The following is a 22,682-nucleotide window of genomic DNA, read 5'->3' on the forward strand; positions in this document are numbered from 1 at the left end:
ATAATACCATATATGTTACACTTTCACAGGCCAGCAATTGCAAAATATTAGGGTTAGGTAAGTGCAGTTTTTCTTGTTTTGTTTTTTTAAAATCTGCAGATCCATTTTATAAATGTATATGATGCACTTGGCATTTATAGACCTCCCTCATAACCTAAACTTCTAATCTGGAAAATTTTTTAACCACACCATAAGCTTTAAGGATAAAGAGTTTTCTATATTAAGTCATTTTGCACTCTTCGAACTGCAGACGTGCTCAGCCTCTCCCCTGCTTACTCTGGCCTAAACTCTTCAAATTCCCATCCAATTAGGAAATGACTTCTTGAGCCCCCTTTTCTCCTTATAAAGCAACAGTTAGAACAGTTAGGAAATGAAAAGATACCCCAGTAGGAAACTATTCTAGATTGCTAATGCTTAAAAGCTCCACAGGCATCTGAATAATGCAATAAACTTGTCTGCTTTACAAAATGAATAAGCAGCCCCTGAAGAAATAAAACACCTCTATAAAAAATAGAAAGAATCTTATCTTGAGTTTTGGCCCTATCAGTCTTCATAGGAAACCCGATGACAATTATTACTTTAAATAGGAGTGACCTTAGTAACTGCAGGATGAGAACATATTATCTTCACTCATCCACTGATCCTACCCATATGTTGGTATACTATAACCTGGAAGCTTGCACTACACTTAACTGCTCAAACTCCTCTAGAAGCAGAGTCCATAATAAGCTTGAAGAGGATCATCCCCTCGTTCTGTAAAATAAAAATTGCAGTACAAAAAGATGGCAAACTGCTAATTGCTCCAAGAGAAGTTATGAAGTGTTTGATGTACACAATCATGAGAAATTCAGAGGCATACATTTTATTCTGGCACAATTCTATCTGCAGAACTTCTGTTATTCAAGATGCAGGAGTAAAAATCCACATAGACTGTATGATTTTAATATTTTGTTACAAGCATTCTTAGATTTCTGGTAGTGTTTGTGTGCCAAACAGTGAGGAAGCAGGACTGGGAATAATCCAGTATATAATCTGCACCCACCTACTGTATGAGCAGAACACTGACATTCCAAATTGTTATCTAAATTCTACTCCATCCCAAAGATGTATGTTTATTTGAAATAAATGACACCTAGAAGTGAAAATACACCCATCTTCATTTATTTATTTTTATTTATAATGAGGCAGATTCTGAATACTTTATATAACTTGAAAATCTTAAATACAGAAGACTAACATTTTAGACACACATTTTATCAATTAGTCCACGCTAAGGGAGGAAGCAAAGAAAAAACATCAAAAAGAATTACATTCATCTCTACAGACACTAAACACCATGCTTCAAAATTTTGATAGGAAAGAAAAGGTAAAGTACAATTAGAAATCACTGACATTCAAAACAGTGGGTTTGTTTTTTTTTTTTGTTTAAATAATTGTCATATGAATTTAAATCGATTTCCACCATACATTTTGCTTACCATTTCCACGCCATACTTCAGCCAGATGGCAGCTTCCTTCTCCAGGCTCTTTGCAGAACTCTACTACATCGCGACAGGTTGTTTCTGGTGTAATTGGAACTTCTGTCAAAATCTGCTCGTTGTTACTCAGAAACACAGTTAATATCATCTGAAAGAAAAAAAAAGGAGCAGAATATTCAAAATCATGACTAGAATATGGGTAAAACACAGCAAAGTCATCAAACACAGGGACAGAAAGTCATATTTTGTGAAGAGCTGCAGCTGCTTAGTTACCTGCAAGAGCTAAAACCTCTGAGAAATCAGTTTTCCCCCTTCTCCAGCTCCCACCCCAAGCTTGTCGTGTTGATCAGATGTACGTGCAACCTTGTAGCAGAAGTACTAAGCTTGCTTTCTTCATTCAAATCTGTAACAAAGGACAACTTTCCCTCTAGTAACTGCTCTCAGCAATTCCAATTGGAAAGTTGCCACCTTTAAAAGATTCCAGATGATTTGATGTCAAAGAAAACAGAAAGAAGAAAAAGTAGAATCAACTCCGTAAGGGAAAAGCCTAGTTCTAATAGATAATACTAACCTAAGTTGAAATAAATTTCTATTCAGATTCCTGTCTCCTTAAATAAATGTGCACACAAATACGTACATCTAGAGCTACTCCTATCCTTCATCTCAGTAGATGTATCCTGCTGCAACATCAAGCACTCAAAAAAACTGCTTAATCAAAAATCAGCTTAACCTTCCCTCTCCCTTTGCTTCACATGTATTATGACACAATTATTAATAATACATTTATTTGCTACATGAGATTTTCCCAGGGCAGCGGGCACAGCCCCGAGCTGATAGAGTTCAAGAATCATTTGGAATATGCTCTCAGCCATACAGACTGAGCTTTGGGTGGTCCTGCGTAGAGCTAGGATTTGGATCCTTGTGAGTCCCTTCCCACTCAGAACATTCTGTGATTTTACGTTTCTACACATTTCCCTGCTAAGGACCTCTGCCTCATATAATGTTCTTAATGGATTTGGTTTGTAGGCCCTTGTGGTGCTAACTGCAAAGGGTTGGAAGTATGTTTTCAACAGCTGAGGGACTTTTAAGAAAATAAAAATCCAAGAAACAGAAGTCCTAATATAGAGATTCTGAAGAGATTCATTTTTTCCCCTGAATGAGACTGGTTTGAATACCAGTTAAGGTTATATTTGGAAGCAGCTATTTCTATGTCAAACTAAAACCTCAAAGAGATACCCGACCTTCAGCTCTTGCTCAACACTTGAACAGATACATTTAAAAATCACATCAACTCCTCTCCTCACACCTCAATTTCCAATCAATAAACAATTTTAGTCACAATACTGTTCCGTAAACTCACAGCAATGGAAGACAGATAAAGCAATATTTCAAAGATGTGACTATGATAATGGATGTCCCTGAAGAATATGAGCAAATTACTGACTTTGCCTTCAAAAACAGTACTCAGACCTTTCTAATAAATAAAATTTAGCATCATGTATTGAACTACAAAGATTAAACCCAATCATTTAGCAGCTCTTCATTAAATGAGCACTTCTCCACAGCTGTGTTTCAATTTGCACAAATCTTACACATTTGTAAGATTTTTCATTTCTGGGACATATTACCTGTACCAAACCGGAGGTCTGCTTTACTAACAGCTACATACTGAGCAAAAGCAGTCCATCCCAGCACTCTGACTACTTCTGAAGCACACAACAAATTCCAAGGAATTTGGAGGTTTCCAGCTCTCAGTTTCTCATCAGACCTTCAGGCTATTTTAGCCCACATTTCTACTCTCTCTCAGCCTGCCAAGTTTGTACTTATCCTCAAGTTTTCAAATTATCTCCATTTCCATGCAAAGAGCAGCCCTCCAGGGCTGTAAATATACTAGCACTCACCCTTGAGTTTCTTCAACAGTAGTATTAAAGCAAGCTATAGCAGATAGGATACAACCACAGATAATGAAGATGTCTGTAACCAACTATTGTTTACAGCTCACAATATTATTTTTCCTCATACACAAAGAGTCGGGGCAGCCAAAACTCAGTGGATGTGGAACCTTTTACAGAATATATATCTGATACGAAATCAGTTGTGGAATTTTACCTAGTATTTAAGGGGAAAGAGTCCTATATGAACATAAAACTTAAAAGGAAAAGGAACTTTAAGAGGTCATCTGATCCAGTCTCTTGGCCTCAGGCAAGATTAACTACACTGAAATTATCCTGCAGAGATGCTTGTTTAACCTGTTCTGAAGAACCTTTCATGATGGAAATTCCACAGCTTCCTTGAACCATCCACCTCAGAAGTCCAGGACTGTGGCTGTAAGAAAAAACTCCATAAAGCCTGGTCAAAACTTTACACTGCTTAACTTTAATCTTCTCCTAGCCTCAGACATTGTCATCCAAGATTGATTTCAGATGTCAGTACTAGTATTCTGCTTTCTCCAAGGCATGATGTCACTCACAATCATCTGCAGGACAGCCAGGAAAGGTGGCTTGCTAACAAGGAGGCAAGGTGCTGTAGCCAGCTGCTCTCATACTGCTCCCAAGCAAACTTGTTAAAGTAAGGATTTATTTATTTTTAACAGGTTGTCGGAGTAACACCATGGGAACTGAAACGTTGTGCTGTGAAACAGATGGTCTGAAACAAAGGAAGACTCAAAATATTGAGAATTATTAACATCTTGCAACATTAATTAGATTTTCAAGTCAGAGTCATAGCCCTCTCTAGTTGTGATTGAGATGGAATAAGTGGTAATTGATAAGGAAAAAAATACAAAGGAGTACTGATGGAACCTTGAAATTTGCTGCTGAAGAATAAGAGCAAGGCATACTTGTGAAATACACAGTACACCCACTGATGTAAATTCATTTTATGAAAAAATGTTCTTACCCAAGGATCAGGATGCAGGAGAACTGATAATTCCTTTGATTTCTCATTTTAAATAGATTCCAAATGGCAACAACTGTGAAAATCCATGTTCTTAAAAATGAGTTCATAATCATAATAGCAATCCAGTTCAATCATCAAAATTCTTAACGTGTGGACACAGCAGTAAGCAATAGGATCTACCCATGACTTGTGACTATGTCACCTCAGCTCTTCTGTGCCATATTTTGTTTCTACAGAACATATAGCGAGCTCCAAATCTTGCACTTGCCTTCTCAGTATACAGATGCCACCTGTCTGCTACTCTCCTCTGCTACTCCTCCTTCCAAACCAATGGCTTTATTCCAACTTCCAATTCCTGCTTCTATTTACTCTTCTCTTCCCCACTTCTAGTACAACCCTTCACAGCTCAGTTCTATTCCACGACAGGTAAACTCTACTAACATCACAATCTGCCCTGTTATCTCACTCACTTCTCATCTTACCAAGAACCTTCCACTCAACTGAAATCTTTACCCAACAGAAAGAAATAGTTACACATGTATGTTCTTCATCTGCTGTCTCCATTTCTCCAGTTCCAGTTTTCCTGTCCCTTCTGCAGCTCTGCAGCTACATTTAATCACTCCCACCGTTTCTCAAGGAGCAGAAGAGAGGGATAAATTCACAAGATCTTTATCCTTGTTTCCTACCTCCTCTCTTTCCACAGCTGGATAACGTTGCCCACAAGTTTCAGCAAGCATTTTCCATAGAGATTGCAATTTTATCTTTCTAGACCTGATCTCTTACTGATGACTCCAAAATCTTAACCATCCCCAGTTAACTCTTATGAATGCCTGGCTACTAGTTTGAGTTCTATATGGCTGGCACACAGCCCTTAGATTTCATATTCATCATAATGGAGACCCAACATCAGAAGTTGTAATACAGGCAATCTTTGACGCCAATTATTTTCTGGTCTTGTATCCTAAACCCATCTGTTGTTCTTCTGTGCACCACGTAAGGTACAGCAGCATTTTCTATCAGCTGATCCAGCTCATGCTCTCAGAACTTGGAAACACACCTATGCAGTTTCCCAAAATTTCACTGGTGTGCTTTTTTTTTTTTCTTTCTTAAACTGAGTAAAATTTATTTTTTCAAACCTACGGTTTCAACCACATCATCTTTCTGTATCTGTTCTGTTAAGCACAATTTATTGCACTTTCCATATAAGGAGACATGGAGTCTCCTTCCCTATCATTTTTCACTCAGTATTAAGTAATTGATGCTGAAGTGATCCTTTACACCAGCTTCTGCTCTGCATGTAGTGGAAGACGTTCTTATGCTTTCTTCTGATCTGTTTAATGTGCTCATATGCACCTACAAAGTTACCCTTTTCCACAAAAAGCTCCCTTTGTCATTCTGGTTACAAAACAGACACAAGCTACAATGAGCTGAAAAAAAAAGAAGCTACTGATCAGGCAGATGCGTCTCCTTTTGCCTAGTTAGACTCCTCCAGCTGATCAGTTCAACTCTCACTAATGCTATTATTTATCACTGGGAAAAAACCATATAAGAACTACACAGAACTAGAAAATTACAGCTGATACAGCCTGCTATGTCTTAGTTTTGAAATTGCTTAGAGAGTTAAGAACTTCCAACTTCATTCAGAAGCCTTTCCTCACCCTCTTCCTGCAGTCTTTCAGATAAAGAACGAACACCCAGCCACAGCCACCCATAAAACCAAAAATCAATGCTACTTCAGCTACTAACTCAAATTATGAAGAACAAGTACATATTTGGATTTTTTTTTCATAGAGATAATACATACATCCTGTTCAAACAATCCCTATTCTACTCCAAGATATAAAACACTGGTGCTTGAATAGAATTAAATCCCAAAGCCTAAACTAGGACATAAAATCCCTCGATTGCCTTATGCCCAGGTTAATTTACTAACTCAGATAATACAATACATTGTGGCCTTCCAGGCTAATACAATTCAGTATAAGCACACATCTCCTGACACCCTTCTCTCTGAAAATGGATTTAAGCTATCAGAAAAGCGCTAAGCGGTGAAAAATCATCCCTTTGGTGACAAGCTAGTAATCCACAACCCTGCACAAAAAATGCTCAGAGAAAAAAAAAGTTACAAGGTTACAAGTTATCAATTATGTCATGCAAGTTTGCTCGCATGGAATTCATGCCACATAAACCTTGCATTAGTTAAAGCTGTAGAAATTCTAGTTGCACATTTCAAGCTCCAAGACTGAATTGAATTTTCCTTGCAATACATACACTGTCCCTTTTTCAGAATGTAAACTTGACTACGGGAAGCTTTAAGCAATTATATTTTGAAAGAAACCAAACTACAAAATTATAAACACAAAACTGTTTTAATTAAGACTATGTAAAGATGTATTCTTGAGTAATTTCTTTTTACTGTGACATTTTGGAACAAACAAATCCCCAGTAAATCTCTAACGTTGATTATTACACATAAATCTCAGAAAAGCAGTAAGATTTAACCATCCCACTTTCTTATATTCAAGAGAAATCTTTAAAACAAGTCTAACAAACAAGTTATTCGCCAGCATGCTTTGTCCCAATAACTGCTCACCTTAGAATGAAACTATGCTTTTTAAATGTAGACTTCCTGAAGAATTTATTGCAATGTATTTGTGATATTTCATATGGAAGTATCAAGCACATTTGTATTCCTTATGCATTTATCATTTCTTCTGTTCAACATCTTTTCCCCCACTCTTGTATACAGGATGAGAAATAAACAAGTACAATTTCCATATTTCTGAATACATTTCCTCACAACTACCTGTACTGAGCAGTTTAGGCCAAAGCTTAGCACTCAGTCAAGGTTGTTGACTGCATTGGTACAATGCACAAAAGCACTGTAACCACTACAGACTTGTAGAATACAAGAAGGAGTAAAGCTTTCAACCAGGCTGCATACTTGCAAAACCAATGCCATGCTTCTTCATACGTTCTTTGTAAATTGGAAGGACAACTGCTTCCCAATGACCTGCAAGAGTCACAAAATTGGTAGCAGGTCTCTGATGCTAAAAACATCAGATCATTCTTCTTCAGGCTGTTAAGAAGCATTAAATGCACACACTTCCATGTTGATTAATGTAAGCGCGCATGAGAGTACTCAAAAACAAAAACCTAATATTTTTCTTGGAATACATGGTCTATTTTGATCAAACCTGAATATTTATGTTTCATAAACATATTTATTCGAACTAACTTCACAAAAGCCCTTTTTGCACAGGCTCACAACCTGTTTGTTTTTCTTCCAGTGATGACAAAACATCTGCTTTGACGTCCACCTCTGGAGGCATTTGCCCAAGACAACCTGACTACAGCAAACGTAGCGAGAAGATAAGAACAGTTTTGTCAGTCAAGACTTGTACCCAGAAACTAAGCAATGGAGGATAAAATCCCTTCTTCTGGTAGAGCACAGGGATCAGTTTTTAAGAGGTGATTTAACTTCCCTTATAGAAATGCAGTCATTATTCATTAAAAGAAATCAGAAGATCTTCCCTCAGTTCTGCCATGCCCACACACATGCAATGGCTTAAAGAAGGGGAATAAAAGCTCACAGATGTTTTCTCTCAGGACTTTTACAACTGTTGCTTTTGTCCTCTTCAGAAAATAAGCTCTGACAGCCAGCATTCCACAGGATTTAGACTATTTCAAAAACCTACACCTGCTTGCTATTTATTTGCTCTTTGTTACTGAAAGAGAAGACATTACAGAACCAAGGGCAGATTCAGAATGTGAAGCCCCAACACAGGCAGGCTTCTGGGACAGCAGAGAAATAAGCCAGCAGTTTGGCCAGAGGAAGGAAAGAGCAACTATCATCAAGTATTTAAATACATCCAACTAAGCAAGGCAGGTCTGTGGATTATAATGAAAGGTACAGTAGTAGCTCGCTGGAAGGCTTCCAAAGCTCCAGGAAAACAAAACCTGGTGAAACAACAGCAATTTAGAAGTTCACTTGCATAAACACACGAACAGCCATGGACTCCAATGGATTTTTCAGAACCCACTTTGTTCTATGAGAACCATGGTGTTAAGTCTCCGCCAGCTCTGCTGGCTTTATCTTTGTAGAATCTGTTTGCTGTTTGTCACAACATTGGAATGCCGCCTTTTAGATTCAGACTGTTCCTCTGAAAGCCAGCAGCAGTCAAGATTTTGATAAATTAGTTAAAAAGAGGGGCAATAAGCATGTGGCTACAGAAGGGAAAATGGCTATAGCTGAAGAGGAACAAGGTAAAGGGCTAAGAGTTTGCACTATAAACAAAACTATTTAATTTAAAAGGAAATCTGTCCAAGTGCAATATTTAACATCGGGAGCTAAAGGAACACAGCCTGAAGTTAGAGAAATATATAAAACATGCCTCTTGTGATGTTTTATAGTGGAAAATGTAATTTGGCACTCGCTACAGAATGAGTTCAACATCCCTGCATGATTATCTGTTGGCTTGATTCCTAAATTACTACATCTGGAGGAACAGCAAGAGATCTTGTTGCTCTTTGATGCAAAAAAATTCCACAAAAGGACTGCCAAGGCACAAGTTACAGCGTAAGAGACTTCAGAGCACAGTGATAACTTAAGGTATGCCAACAAGTTCTTGCCAAGCACATTTCGTCATTAGCTAACAGAGTTCAAATGAAGAGATTTTTATTTTTTCTAGAGCAAGGCTTTGAAATTTCACGTTGTCCCCCTGTTTGGAAGAAACCAGGCCACGTGCCATCTTTCAGTACATAAAACAACCACTATTAAAAGCAGAAGGCAGAAACCCTGGAAGGCTCTGTGTGCTCATCAGCTGATGCTGGACTTCCTAGGCCCCACACAGAAGTCGTGACAGTTCAAAGAAAGTACTCTCACCTTGCTAAATTATCTGCTCTGATTTGTTATAGGACTACTGAACATGAGTCCTTGCCATCTATCAATCGTGAAAAGAAGCAAACTCCAAGACTTCTTCAGAACATTCTAGGATAACTGCTGGCCTTGCTGAAGATACTCAATTTCTGTTCTACGAAACTTTTTGTCTGTATATCTTTGTATGACAAACCTCATTTGTTACTGCTTGCCTAATTTCAATTAAATTTATCTATAGCAGCAGGAGGTAAACAAATAAATAAATCAGCAGGCACATCAGTTTTGTTCTGATTGAAAAGAAAAATAAGTTGCTGATCTATTTAGGAAACTAGCAAATGCCTACTATATTTAAGCATGTTAACAATCGTTTGGGCTTCTTAATGGGAACTCCTTGAAAATGCACAATGCTCACATTTCCACTCTTCTTCATATCTCCAGCCCAGCATCCTCCAAATCAAATGGTTTAGAGGTAAGTGGGGAACACAGGATGGATTGTGGCCCTAAAACTCCTGCAGAAAAGAAGGCAGGAATCCCTGCAGTACTGCAGCCACATCTCATTCAACTCCACGCTCATGTTGAGAGCTCTACATCTTTCCAATCTGTCATGATAACCCGTACATCATACATCAGAAGCATGAACAGCTTGAAACAACAGTTCTACAGCATTAACTGCCTATTTCATTTACTCAGCTGGAGAGACAGAAACAGCACATTTAAAAACACTGTTAAATATTTTGCTTTCCAAAACACATGTTACTAAAGAACAATACAACCCTAGTTCCTGTAAGATTTGCAGTAAACTCTGGTGAACTTAGAATAAACTAGGGACAAAACCAAATTAATCCAAGGTGACTCACATTCAGAGATCATTTTATTTAATAAAGAACTCAGCTTTCCATTTGAACCAGAAGAAAGCTAAAAAACGTTAAAGAAAAAGGAGTCTTTAACTTTCTTGGGAGGTAGGAGATATAGGGAGAAGTGTTATTTAAGATTTCTGCATTTTGAGATTAGCAGTACTTGAATTTCCTTTAAAAGACAACTAATGACAACACAAGGCAAAGCTGAAGAAGAACAAAATTAAGCACACTGAAAGAACACTTACATCTTAAAAACCAGCATGCAACAGAAGAGTCTCACAGAATTTGTATCATGGAATGGAGTGTTCTCAAATTATTAAAAACGTTTTGGCCAAGGCTAGGGAAAGGGAGGTGCTGATGTTTCTACAATCTTGTGTTCGACCTTGTCAACAGCTACTGCAAAGTCATCCAAAAAGCACTGAATTCCAGAAAAACTTGTCTCCTATGAAGCTGTTCCATCAATCTCATCAGATAATTACAGAATAACAGCTATATATTTGTGCTTTTTCATTTAATAAGTTTGCTAATAAATAAATAAATCCATACCACAAGACAAAGCTGACCGAGTGGAAAAAAAAAAAGGGATCTCTAGGGGAGACATTCATTTTTTGTCAGTTAATAAAGGCACTGTTTCATTTTAAAAACATCTGTGAAACCTACAGAGTCACACCCATACATAAAGTCACAACCAGAAGCAGCACTCCTCTCTTGTTTTCCATAGAGCACAGTGAGAACAAACTGCCACGGCTTTCTTCCACTGAGGGGAAGCCATTAACAAAATACTGATTGTTTCACAGATCGCTCTCAGGGAATACCAGCCATTCAGTCTGTGATGTAAAGTTATCTGGCTTGGCAAAAACGTAAGAAGTGAAAGAAGAACATACCCTTTGGGATTCAACAGGCAGTCTGCAGAATTCTCCCTCCATCATCAGAGTGGAAATTGCACAGAATAGAAATTAACTCTTTCAAGTACACATCTTCAGTTTTTGCGTGGAAAGTTTAAAAATTAAGAGCTGCTCTATTTTGCTGTCAGACACCCACTTTGGCTGAATCAAACAAATAAAAACAAGCATGCAAAGATTCCCTTACCCTTCCTCCCCCCTGCCCAGAAACTCCAACTGAACTTATACAAGGTAAAGTTTTACAAACTTAGATATTTGTTACACAAAAGAAACCCACCAAGGAAAGATTTCACTTCCAAACACTCTAAGCCATGAGAAGAAATCAGTGCTCAGCACTTTGTGATTTCACATTTAATAACAAAAAGCAAAGTAATCCCACCTTCCTTTTTATAACTCTGCCCCTTGTCCAGTTTTTAGAGTTATATCCAGTCTTTTCCGGTAGCCAGGATTTCTCTTTTGATGTTTTTATAATATTCTGAAGAACCATTCTTAAAATATTCTTCATGTGGACAGTTACAGCAGTGATTATATATATTGTGCAGAGCTAAAACCTAGAACAGTTCCTGTGCAACAGCTACAGTGAAAACTACTTAAATGGAGTATTTTTGGTCTGCTGGCATACGAATTCAAGCAGCAATGACGAGCAGTGATAAGATGTTCCAAAGAAACAAGACAGGCCACAGTTGTGACAGGAACAAGATAGGCGAGATCAAGTTTCCCCTAATTAGGCAAGGTTGCAGTAGGGGAGTTCTGCTATCCTCTCATTGTGCAATAGTCATCTTTGTTTAATATTATAATGGCAAACATTAAATATTCATCTTAAATAAATTTACATATAAGGCTCTGTCTGTCTCAGAAGAGACAAGTGATTTCTCTGCTGCAGAGGGCAACAAGATGAGCAAAAGTTCCAAGAGCAAATGATTCCAACATCTCCCAGAGACTTTTCCACAATACATTTCCCTAAATCAGCAAAATGATTTTAGAAGACCAATCAGCTTAAAGAAAACAACAAAACCCACTACACACTTAAACTATAGTATTTTTAAGCGTAAGTATTACTCCATTCTTGGCAAACTTTCTTTTTGCTGGACGTAATTCAAGCAGCAGAGAATACAAAATGGTAAACTGTGGTTCTGACTGCCTCTTCATGTCAAGGGACAGGGAGTGTTTATCATCACTCCTGTCAACACCGTTCAGCATCCAGAGTGGGGAACAGCAAGATGGCACCAACTTAGCTCTTACTGTGTAATTGCACAAGCAAAGCATATTCCTTGGCCCAATCCATTCCCTTAATAGAGAAAATGAAGAGAAAGAGTAAGCAAGTGACCCAGAGGGAAAAAAAACACAAAAGAAAAGCACACACAAGAGAACATAAACAACCCATCTCTTACAGCAGAGATGTTACATTTTCTGAGCAGCACCTCACACATAAACTGCAGGAAGGGAAGAGCAATGGATTCTCAGCTCAATTTGCAATCCACAGAACTGTGGCTTTACCTTTCTCTACAGGCAGCAGCAGAAGGAACAAAAAACAAGTAAGATTCCATATTTAGCCTGCTTCAACATTCAGAAACAGCACTGTCCTTCCTTAATGCATTTTGTTAGAAATGCAAACATTCTGATCCTGTGCAGCCTTCCTTCCTCCTCAGCAAACAAGCGTCACGTAGATAGCTTTACTAGGAATATAATTAGTAGAAACATTTCAGACATTCAGAATGCAACAGAACATTAACCTATGAGGGACTGAGGACATTTTAAATAAATGAGAATCTAGAGGATATTCATTAAAAGGAAAAGGTTGTTTTGCTTTTGAAAGGATGAAAAAAAAAAATCTAAACTGGTTACTCTCCCAAAACAGATCGTATCTTTATCTGCCAGAAAAACAAACTATCACATGAATAAATATTGGAGAGACTATTTACACACTGTGCCCATCTTCCAACTATTGCCACGCACTGAACGTTTGTGGATGGCAACAGAAAAATCCCCAAAACTTATGAACACTGTAATTGCAATAGAAAGGCTTAATATAAATGATGTATTTCAGAAATATATGGGAAGGTCCAAATCTAAAGCCTGCCATCACTATGAGTAATCGGGACCTCTTCAAAGATTATGAACTAGAAAACAAGCATCACTGAGTTTTCCTCTTCTTTTATCCTGTCACTCCCAAGTTTTGAAATAACTGAGAACACCTGTGGTTACTTGCTAAATCAGACAAATAGCAAGAGCAATACAAGCACAGTGTAGCTCCTTCTTTTTTCTCCTACAGTTCTTAAGCGTATTGTCTCCAAATTCAGGATCTGACCCAGCACAGTTACTTGGCTGACTGATTCATAAACTGCTATTTCTAGGTTGGTAATGATGAATCTAGGAGAAACAGAGAGAATAATAAGGACACCACAACCATATCTGGTTGCCTCCTATCATCAGCCTCAAAATCTTAAATTAAACAAACAAGGAGACTTTTTTTGCCCAAAAAGCATAAAGAGATTTTGAGCGTTTAAAACGAAGACAAAGTCTTCCATTAACATGAATTATTACCTTATATAAAAATATAGGCACAGTGAGAGATCCAAGAGGACTTGCCCTGTGTAGCAACATTCATGTTCAGAAAACTGTGCACCCACTCAACTCCTGCTCGATAGGAAAGTGAAACACGGGCTATGATCCTACCAAAGCATTTTAACAAAAAGACACTCCTGGCCTCTGAACAACACATAGGATGATGTAGCAAACAGAATGAAAGGGACATTCCAGAAAATGCACACAATTTTTTACAGCAAACAAAATGGAAAACTACTTAACATAAAGCTATAGATTACAGTTGGTGGATGTGAGCAGCTAAGAATACACTGAAGTAATGGGCAAATATAAAGAACAGCAAGAGTTCAAAAGGAATAAGACATAACACTGAATTCGTGGTCTCACTAACAATTTCAGACCTGCTTGTTTTAGTAACTTTGATTCTACTTTGACTCAACACTCACATTACGGTATTCTCTCCTGTGTTTGAAGACACCTTTTCTCACAAGAAATCTACAGTATTTAACAAAGCAAAATGAGCCAGGTTTCCAGCTAGGGTGGGGAAAGGAAGACAGAAGGGCTATAAAGCAATTCAGACACAATCAGGACGTTTTCATCCTCAAGCACTGGAAGCAAAGAGGCTGCTGAGACCTCAGTGCTTGAAAATATTTATGTGCAGTTTGAGCACAGGAAGAAAAAGCTGATCAAAAGCTTTCTCCTACTTCTGAAAGGGTACAGACGAGTACCTGCACACTCCAGATCAAGCTTACTTGTAATTTTCTGCTATCAGTTCTTCAGAGCTCTGAGAGCACAAACCAAATAGCACTTGGTGGCTTCAAGAGGACCTTCCTTCCCAGTGTGCTTCAACTGCATGTAAGAGGCTGCAGTAAATGGGGACAGTACTCGTTAGGTGAGATGTCAGAAAAGACCAAGACACTGTTTTTGTGTCCAGTAAGTTACTTGAGTTAGTGTAGCTTACACATCCACCCCTTAAGATGCTTTCTCTGATTGATTTTGTAGTTTAAAAACAGCAACAACGAAGATGTAAAATAGGCTATTAGAAATCTAAAGGTTGGTAAACGTGAAAAGAGGACCAAAATTCCAGAGCATTTATCTTTAGCTCAAAACGAGAAAAGTACATTAGTTGATATAAATTAACCCAAATATAAGTATTTAAGTTGACATCAGGGGTCCAAAAAGAGCAGTTCATAATTCAGAGATTAAACTGACTTAAACCTAGTTCACAACTTTACCTCCTGCCAGCGTGACAGAAGTACATACTACTGCTATCCATCATCCAAAAAAGAAAGCTAACACAAGTGATACAGCACAGAATTGAGAAGGGCTGCAAATAACAGACCTTCAACTCTTTCCAGTGAAGCTTTAATTCATCATATTCCTTATGAAGCCAGGTCATAGTGATGTGGTGGTAAACGACAATAAAACAGTAGCAGCATCAGTACTCCAAGAAGCCAGACAGACAAAGAACTGAAAATATTTCTAAGCGACATGGGCTAGTAGACACCAATCCATGCAATATGGTTTTGAAATGACTGCATTGATGCTGACGTGATTAAGTGAAAAGGAGGTCAATAATACAGACCTTTTTCTGCTAGCAGAAAGCCATGCTTCTTACAGTTAATTTTTTCCAAAATTTAGGTATCTTGGGACAACAAAGCGGTAAGTGAGGAGATGAAGCATCAGACATGCTGAGACATTCAGAGCTTCATGCAGAGATGAAAATGCACGCAAAGATGTTTCACAGTTTATTTTTATGACACTGTTTCAAAACCTCAATATCTCCCATACAGATTCCAAACAGTTGGACTGAATAGTAACTAACCCACTTGTAAGCCCATTTGTTAGCCTGTTGAATCATACCAAACTGTTACACTTCCAAAAATTTGCTGCCTTTAGATGCATGGCAGGAAAATCTCACCTCTTTCTTTATCGAAATATCTAACAGCAATCTGAACGATAAGGATGCTGCTTGGCTGTTTCTAATAAAGCTAAGTATCTAACAGAGTGAGTAGTTCTGATGCTGACCACCACATCATCACACAGCATGCACTCTGGCTAAGATGTTATCTCTACAAAACCCAACCCTAGCAGTCCAAGAAGAATTTTACAGACATTAATCATACGACAGAAATGTACAAATACCATCTTCTTACACATCATCTCAAAGGAAGTAACTGAGATGTTTGAAAATGGCTCTCTCTGGTTAAATGAGACAGACTGAGGTCAGGTTCAGATAATATATTTGTAGAGATTGTACAAGATATCCAGATATGCCTTCTGAAGCTTCCCCTCCCCACTCGCAACGCAAGTGGAAAACTTCCAGAAAAAGATTAAAAAAAAGTAACACCAACAGGTGCAGCAATTGTCTTGAACCACATTAGACAAGTTGTATTAGGAGAGAGGATTACAAATGGGTTTTCTTAAACATACATTTGAAGTATATCACCTCAATTTAAACCATACCTGTTATCCTAAACTAAGACTTAATCCTGCGTGAGAAATTCAAAGAAATCTCTATATTTAGGTAAGACTGTACTTGATGGCTATGGTCGCTCTGCTGGTCTCAGACTGCCCTGTTTCTCTCCTTTAAAGACCAGGGAGCAGTGCAAGCATTACTTTTTTTTGTCATACTAGTGATGCTGTTCTTCTCTCACATAACACTAACTCTCAACAATTGCCAGTTGAGAAATCAGGACAGATATACACTTTTTTTGTTTGTTTGTTTTTCTGGTTTTTTTGTTTTTTGGTTTTTGGGTTTTTTTGTTTTTTTTGTTTTTTTTAAAGAGAGAGAAAGGTTTGCCAGCCTCAAAGAGACAAAAATGGGCTTCCAAAAGAGAAGTAGAACACAGAACTAATTCAGATGCTCTTTGTTGCATTGTGCTAACATGCATGGGGACAGCCCATAGGAGTTGGGATCAGTAAAGTTCTCCCACATGAACCCGTCAGAGATCTCAAGCACTGCACAGTTTTCTTGCTTTGATTTCAAAGACCTGGGAAGTTCCTCCTCTCTGCCACCTGGGCCACAAATTACACATCAAAGCCTTCTAGACATATCTCCCCGCATTCATTCACTGCCCTACAGTTCTTTCAGGCTGAAAATCTCAACAACATAAACCAACAGAACTGATGACACCCTTCCGGCAATCTCTGCATGTCTGCCCTTCCGTGTGAGGGCTCAGCACCTCCCTGACCCCGCAGTGAGGTGGTTTCCGCGCGCTAAGCTGTCAGAAAAGAACCTCGACAAAAAATAAGCAAACAACTTCCTGCTGAGTTAGCAAACTGAAGTGGCTCAGCATGGGATGAGACGAGCACAGAGGCAGTGCAGGAGAGGGGCAGCAGGAAGGACAGGAGCATGGTAGCCCTGCAGTAGTTACTTCCAAGCAGTGAAGACCGAGGCTCAAATATGCTATGAGCCTTAGAGAACAAGGGAAGAAAGAGCAGAAACCAGAAGGAACACAATACTGCAAAGAAAAAGACAAGTAACAACAAACCAGTGACCTCTGCCTAAACATTACATTGGTTCATTAGCTATGGTTACAACTTCTTTTGCATTTGCTTCTCCAGAATTCCCTCAATACGACATATTTCACCAAACTTGCTCCTGCTCCAGGGAACGTTCATAAAGCACTACCAGATTCCCAGAAGAGTGGCAAAACTTATCTCTACAGTCACAATGTTACTGCAGTGCAGTGATCTTAAGGTTCATTTCACTGTCCTACTGAACTGGTAAACAGTCAGAGAAGAAAATTTAATATACGATGCTCGGGTAAAGCTTCCCAACACAACTGGAGAAGAGGATGAGGCAGTGCTGAAATGGGGAGGGGCCACTTCCCTACCCTCCTCTGCTGTCCCTCTCACTCCAGCAGCCTGCTCCCTTCCTGAACCAGAACAGACAACGAGAGCAAATCAGCACAATAAGCTGATTTAATGGCTAGCCTAGCAGGATATTCATACGTACTCACACCTATACCTTCCGCATCCCTCGACTGCAATTATTTTTTCCATTTATAGCGCCCTGGATGCAGTTACTAAGGAAGGCAGTACAGTGTGCTCAAAGCACAAGGTGGGAAGGAGCAGCGAGGAGCAAGGAAGGAGGAAGCAGCCATGGGCAGTGGTCACAGGAAAAGGTCAGTGCAGCTCATCTCCATTGTGAAACCTCAGCCCTGAAAGGAATGCAGCATCTCCAACACGCTACTGTCGCGATAAACGCCTGCTCTGTACCACAAGCAAGGTTACACACACCTCTGAGCTACATTTAAGTCAAAGAATAGAGACACTTGAAATCCAGGTAAAGCGGTTGAAAATTCAGAACTTTCTTGAATAACCAGTTCATGTACTTGCTTGTCCTTTGATTTATCACAGAATTTATGCATTGGCAATATTGGTTCTGACACATAAATCTACCTCTGAAGGACAGCATCTGTTATTGCACAGTAAAATTTTATTACTGTCCCTCATTAAAAATCAGAAGCTTACAACACTGAGAGCTCTCCGAGGATATATTCTTTAATACACTGCAGATTCTTGTGGGCTTGAGTTTAATTGATTCTAATGGCAGATCTCCAAACTACTAGAAAAATGTACAACCTGAAGGATTAAAATGTTACAGTATTTATTTACTTAGAAGTCTTCTAAGTTAAGAATCAGTGAGACACAGGATCCAGAATTGATGGAAAGGATGCTCAGAGAAGTGGCAGAAAGATATTTTAAAGGTATTTGAGATCACTTGATAACATTTCCCAATTTAAGGAAAAAACCCTCACTTTGCAGGGGCTGGACAAACCCAAGGTTAACCAGGGCTTGAACATTCCAGGCTGGCACATTCAGTTAGAGGTGAGATATTCTGAGCTATGCTGTGCTAGGAATTACTGCATGGTAACACTAAGCTTTTAATTCAGATAATGTTTAAGAATGGTAAATTCTAAAAGCAAATTATGATGCAGAGGCACTCCCAGCGACTCCTCTACTTATGCAATAGTCAGTTTGCTTCTTCAAATCCCTATTCTTGATAATTATTGTCTTAGTCTTTGAATCTGCTTCCTTGAAAACAAGATCTAAAACACTCTGAATGTTTAAAATAGAATAAAGGTGATCTTTGAATTCAGCACCAAGCAAACTCTTTTAAAAAAGGCACCGTCTTCATTCTGTACATGGACAACCCTTGGCATGACGTGGTCAGCCCCTGTGAGGCAACACTGATAGGAAGAATCAAAAGAGCACAGCATGGATTTCATAACACAGGCCTGCATTTCACACCAAACTTCATTTGATTCATTAACAGAACTTCATCTGGTTGAGCAGCATTTTATTTTCTAGTAAGTCTTCTCCAGTGCCTGCAATGGGCAACAACAACGTCATGTCAATTTTGAAGAGATACTGATGGACGTGAAAATTTCCTCAAGATTTTCTCATATACTTGTGAATTTTAATGAAACATCTATCAAATATTTCTAAATATTCTTTTATCAAAGCAGTCTATGAAAAGTCACTTTCCATGGACATGGTGAAGCCCACGAGCCTATTTTTAAACCACAGAACAGGCCATATTTTATTATCCTAATAAAACAGCGACACGATCCAAAAAACATGAACTAGCCTTTAAGCATCACTGCAATAAATAACTCCATTAATAATGGCTGATAAACTTGCAAATTATTCTCTCCAGTCAGTTCAGATTTATTCAGCAAACAAGGATGGTATCAGTACTGCTGGTATTTATACCACTCTGAATTCATTACAATATATTTTATCTCAGCATCACTGAAGATAGCTAACATTAAGTCTGTTAAAGCTACATATCCTTCTTTACACTTATATGAGGTAGTGACCATTAGTAGTGACCTTCCTAAGGCAGACAACCACGTATGCTGATTTGAAACTACTTCAGTTTTAAATAAAGAATAAGCATCATCCTTTGCGGGCTTGCTGGAAAAGGTTTTAGACTCAACACATTATCACAGAATCATTCAGGTTGGAAAAGACCTCAAAGATCATTGAGTCCAACCATGACCTAACCATACTACCCTAACAACCCTCTGCTAAATCATGTCCCTGAGCACCACATCCAAACGGCTTTTAAACATAGAGGGATGGTGACAAAAAAAACAAACAACACAACAAAAACCCCACAAAAAAAAGAAAGGAAAAAACTCTTTTCCTAATTCACCTGGAAGATAGCTCAATTTAAACCTAACTCAAGCAGATCCATCTTTGGTTTGTGCTCTATCATGTTATCTGTAGACAAGTAACATACGCAGCAATTAGAAAGATATTAATGCACACTGTAATATTACAATCCACTTGTGTATTCTCTAGTCTAACATGAAATACACAGCATGGATTATCTTCCAATAACAGCTGCAGTTCCACACAAAATTAACACCAAAGCACAGCCCACATCTCATTACTTCTTGGAAGCCCGACTGTCTTCAGAACCAACAATAAACCCGATTTCCTATCTCATAAAAACAAAGTAGAGTAAGCAATACAGACTTGCACAGAAAGGATGCTAAGGAACAGAGGAGGAGATATCCTGGTAGCAGAAGAAATCATAGCTGATAAACCTCTCATAAGTAACCCCGTTCCCACATGAAAAACCCACCACTAACAACAAAATACAGGAAAAGAGGAAAAAGTCATCATTCCATTTTCTGTTCTTCACACATTACTTCATTCTTAAAAGCCAACGTACAGAACACTAAAAAATTACCAATCCCAAAACAGCCCCAATAAATTACTTCAAATGCAAGTCACAAAAAAAAAAAAAAAAAGTTTTTTACTTCCCAAACACTTCATTTCAACTTGTTGACAAAGCTGTAGCAATGCCCACTTGTTACAGTTCAATTCCTGCAGTGCTGTAGTTTGTCCTCTTGCTATCATTATATATTTCTGCTAATTATGGAGAAACAAAAAATCCAACAGGATCAAGGAGAAAACAGTTCCTCTGTATTTGAAGTCAAGGAATCCCAGCACAGCTTTTCCCTTTTCAGAATAGGAAAACTCAAGTTTTTTTTTTTTTTTAAAAAAAAGCCAACCACATTTGGTCCAGTTCTGCAGCCATATGTTCACATCACCCTGACATTATGCACTGATTATTCCAGTAAATGGTTTATTTCCCATCCTTGCAGCCACAAATCAAATAGCTGGGATAAGAAACTGGAAGACTAATGGCTCTATCAAAGTGTCCATTTAAATATGTATATTCCTGAGTACTTTATGACAGACTGCCCATAAGAGCATCTAAAAGCTCTTCAGAAAAGCAAAATATTTATTATTTCGGGATTCAGACTCAGCAAGCTCTAATCTACATTATTACCACTGCAGCAAGGTAATTTGTTTTTATTAAAACTCAGCTGTCAGTGTGAAAATGCTTTGAAGAAGATTTCAAAAACATAATAAGAGTCAGAATCTTATAACACTTTCAAATAACCACAAGCAACTGCTATATTTCTACGTATAGGAAGGCAACAGCACGGCAGAGAGACACTCACCGAGCTGTAAAGAGAGAAAAAGAAAACAGCAAACCAATACCATAGACTTCTACAGAAAGCCAATCACCGGAGCACGGGAGTTATGACATCTGCCTCAGGCTCACCCACGAGTCGGTAATGGGAAGCAAACCCATGTGTTACGACCCAGCCTACCGTTGGCATGAGGCTTTCAGGAAGAATTTCATGAATGTGAAGCGCGGCCCAAGTCGCAGCGGAAGCTGAGCACGCTGACAGACACAGAACCACAACACAGAACGGCCTGGCTCGGAAGGGGCCGCGCAGTTCACGCAGTAAGCCGCGTCGTCACCGCCGTCTCAGTTTTGCTTTTACTCGCTGACAGCCACCCGTACGCCCTCAGCTCAATGAACTCGGACGCAGCTCAGAGAAATCCTCCTCCAGCGCCAACACAGCGACCCGGGACCCCGCCACGGCGCTCAGCCGCACGCGGCGCGACGCCCGCCGCCAAGCGCTACCTGCGCCCTTCCGTCCGCAGCCCCACGCTGACTGAGCCGCGCACTTCCTGCCGGCGGCCGCGGAGCGAAGTTGGAGCGGTGACATTTCCTGAAAGACGTCCCCGCCGCTCTCCCCGAGCGGCGTTCTGCTGCAGCGCCTCGAGCACTGCGGAGGAGCCGTGAATAAAAGCTCCTTTCCTCGGGAAGACGCGGCAGCCCTCTCCCGAGTGCCTCCCGCGCGCACAGCCGAGCTCAGCCGGAGCTGGACGCCGTCTCCCGGCCGCGGGATCGGCCCGGGTTTGGGGGAGGAGAAAAAGCCAACACAACCGAACTGCCGCTCCGAAGGAGAAGGGCGGCACGGCGGCAGCCCCACGCCAGGCCCGGCCCGAGCGGCGCCTCGGAGCCCCGCGGCCGCGCACGGCGGCAGGACGGCACCCGTCGGGCCCCGGCGCCGGAGAGGATCGGCGGCCGCGCCTCCCCGCCTCCCCGCGCTCCGTCCGCCCGGGCGGAGGTATCCCGGCGCCAGGCCGGCGCGGCGGGCCCGGCCGCTCCCCACTCACCGGCATCATCTCCGCCGCCGTCCCCCCGCCGAGGCTCCGCCGTGCCGCGCCGCGCCGGGCCTCTCACGCTGCCGCCTATCAGCGCGGAGGACGCCGCTCACCCTAGCGGCGGTGACAGGTGCTCCCGCGCGGCTCGCTCCCCGCAGCGGGCGGAAGGAAGGAAGGAAGAGGCGAAGGCGGCGGCCGGGCTCGCGGCCCCCTCCTCTTCTTTCCCCTCCTCCTCCTCCTTCCTTCTCCTCAGCGCGGCGACGGCGGCCTCCTGCTCACCCGCCTGCCTCCTTCTCCCTGCGCTTCCTGCTCCGCTCCGCCCGCGCCGCGCCGCCCCGCCACGGGTTAACCTCCGCCGCCGCCCCATTGGCCGGGCCGGGAGCGCGTGGGGCGGGGCGAAGGGGGGCGCGCTCACGGCGAAGGACGGGGGTGGGCGGGGTGCGCGCGCGCGCGCGCGGCGCACGTGAGGGCGGCTGTGGCGGTGAGGGCTGCGCGCGTGCCCGCGAGCGCTTCCCCTCGCGGGGTTCGCCTCGGCCTCCGCACCCCCCCGTGCCGCGGTTCTCCCCGCTGCTCCCGGCCCCCGGGTGTTGTCGCCTCGCTCCGGGGCCGAAGGAGGGGGGCACTGGCCCTC

General features: G+C 40.7%; 1 protein-coding gene across 7 annotated transcripts in view; it reads right to left on the minus strand.

Moving 5' to 3' along the window:
- PPP1R13B (protein phosphatase 1 regulatory subunit 13B) overlaps window positions 1–22,682 on the minus strand; it is a 64,120-nt gene that overhangs the window by 39,997 nt on the left and 1,441 nt on the right. For 4 of the 7 annotated variants that reach the window (XM_090141709.1, XM_090141705.1, XM_090141708.1 and 1 more), the window contains exons 1-2: window positions 11,394–11,534; window positions 1,479–1,626 (exon numbers count right to left, since the gene is read on the minus strand). In XM_090141709.1, the coding sequence (XP_089997835.1) occupies window positions 1,479–1,626; window positions 11,394–11,519 (274 nt within the window). In that variant the 5' untranslated portion in view covers window positions 11,520–11,534. Of the gene's footprint in view, window positions 1–1,478; window positions 1,627–11,393; window positions 11,535–21,204; window positions 21,500–22,063; window positions 22,445–22,682 lie in introns of those variants that run through there. The other 3 variants (XM_031592918.2, XM_090141706.1, XM_090141707.1) reach the window with 3 other exon arrangements.

This window comes from Phasianus colchicus, chromosome 5 (assembly GCF_987193195.1).
Source record: "Phasianus colchicus chromosome 5, bPhaCol1.hap1.1, whole genome shotgun sequence".
In the NCBI taxonomy this organism is placed as follows: Eukaryota; Metazoa; Chordata; class Aves; order Galliformes; family Phasianidae; genus Phasianus; species Phasianus colchicus.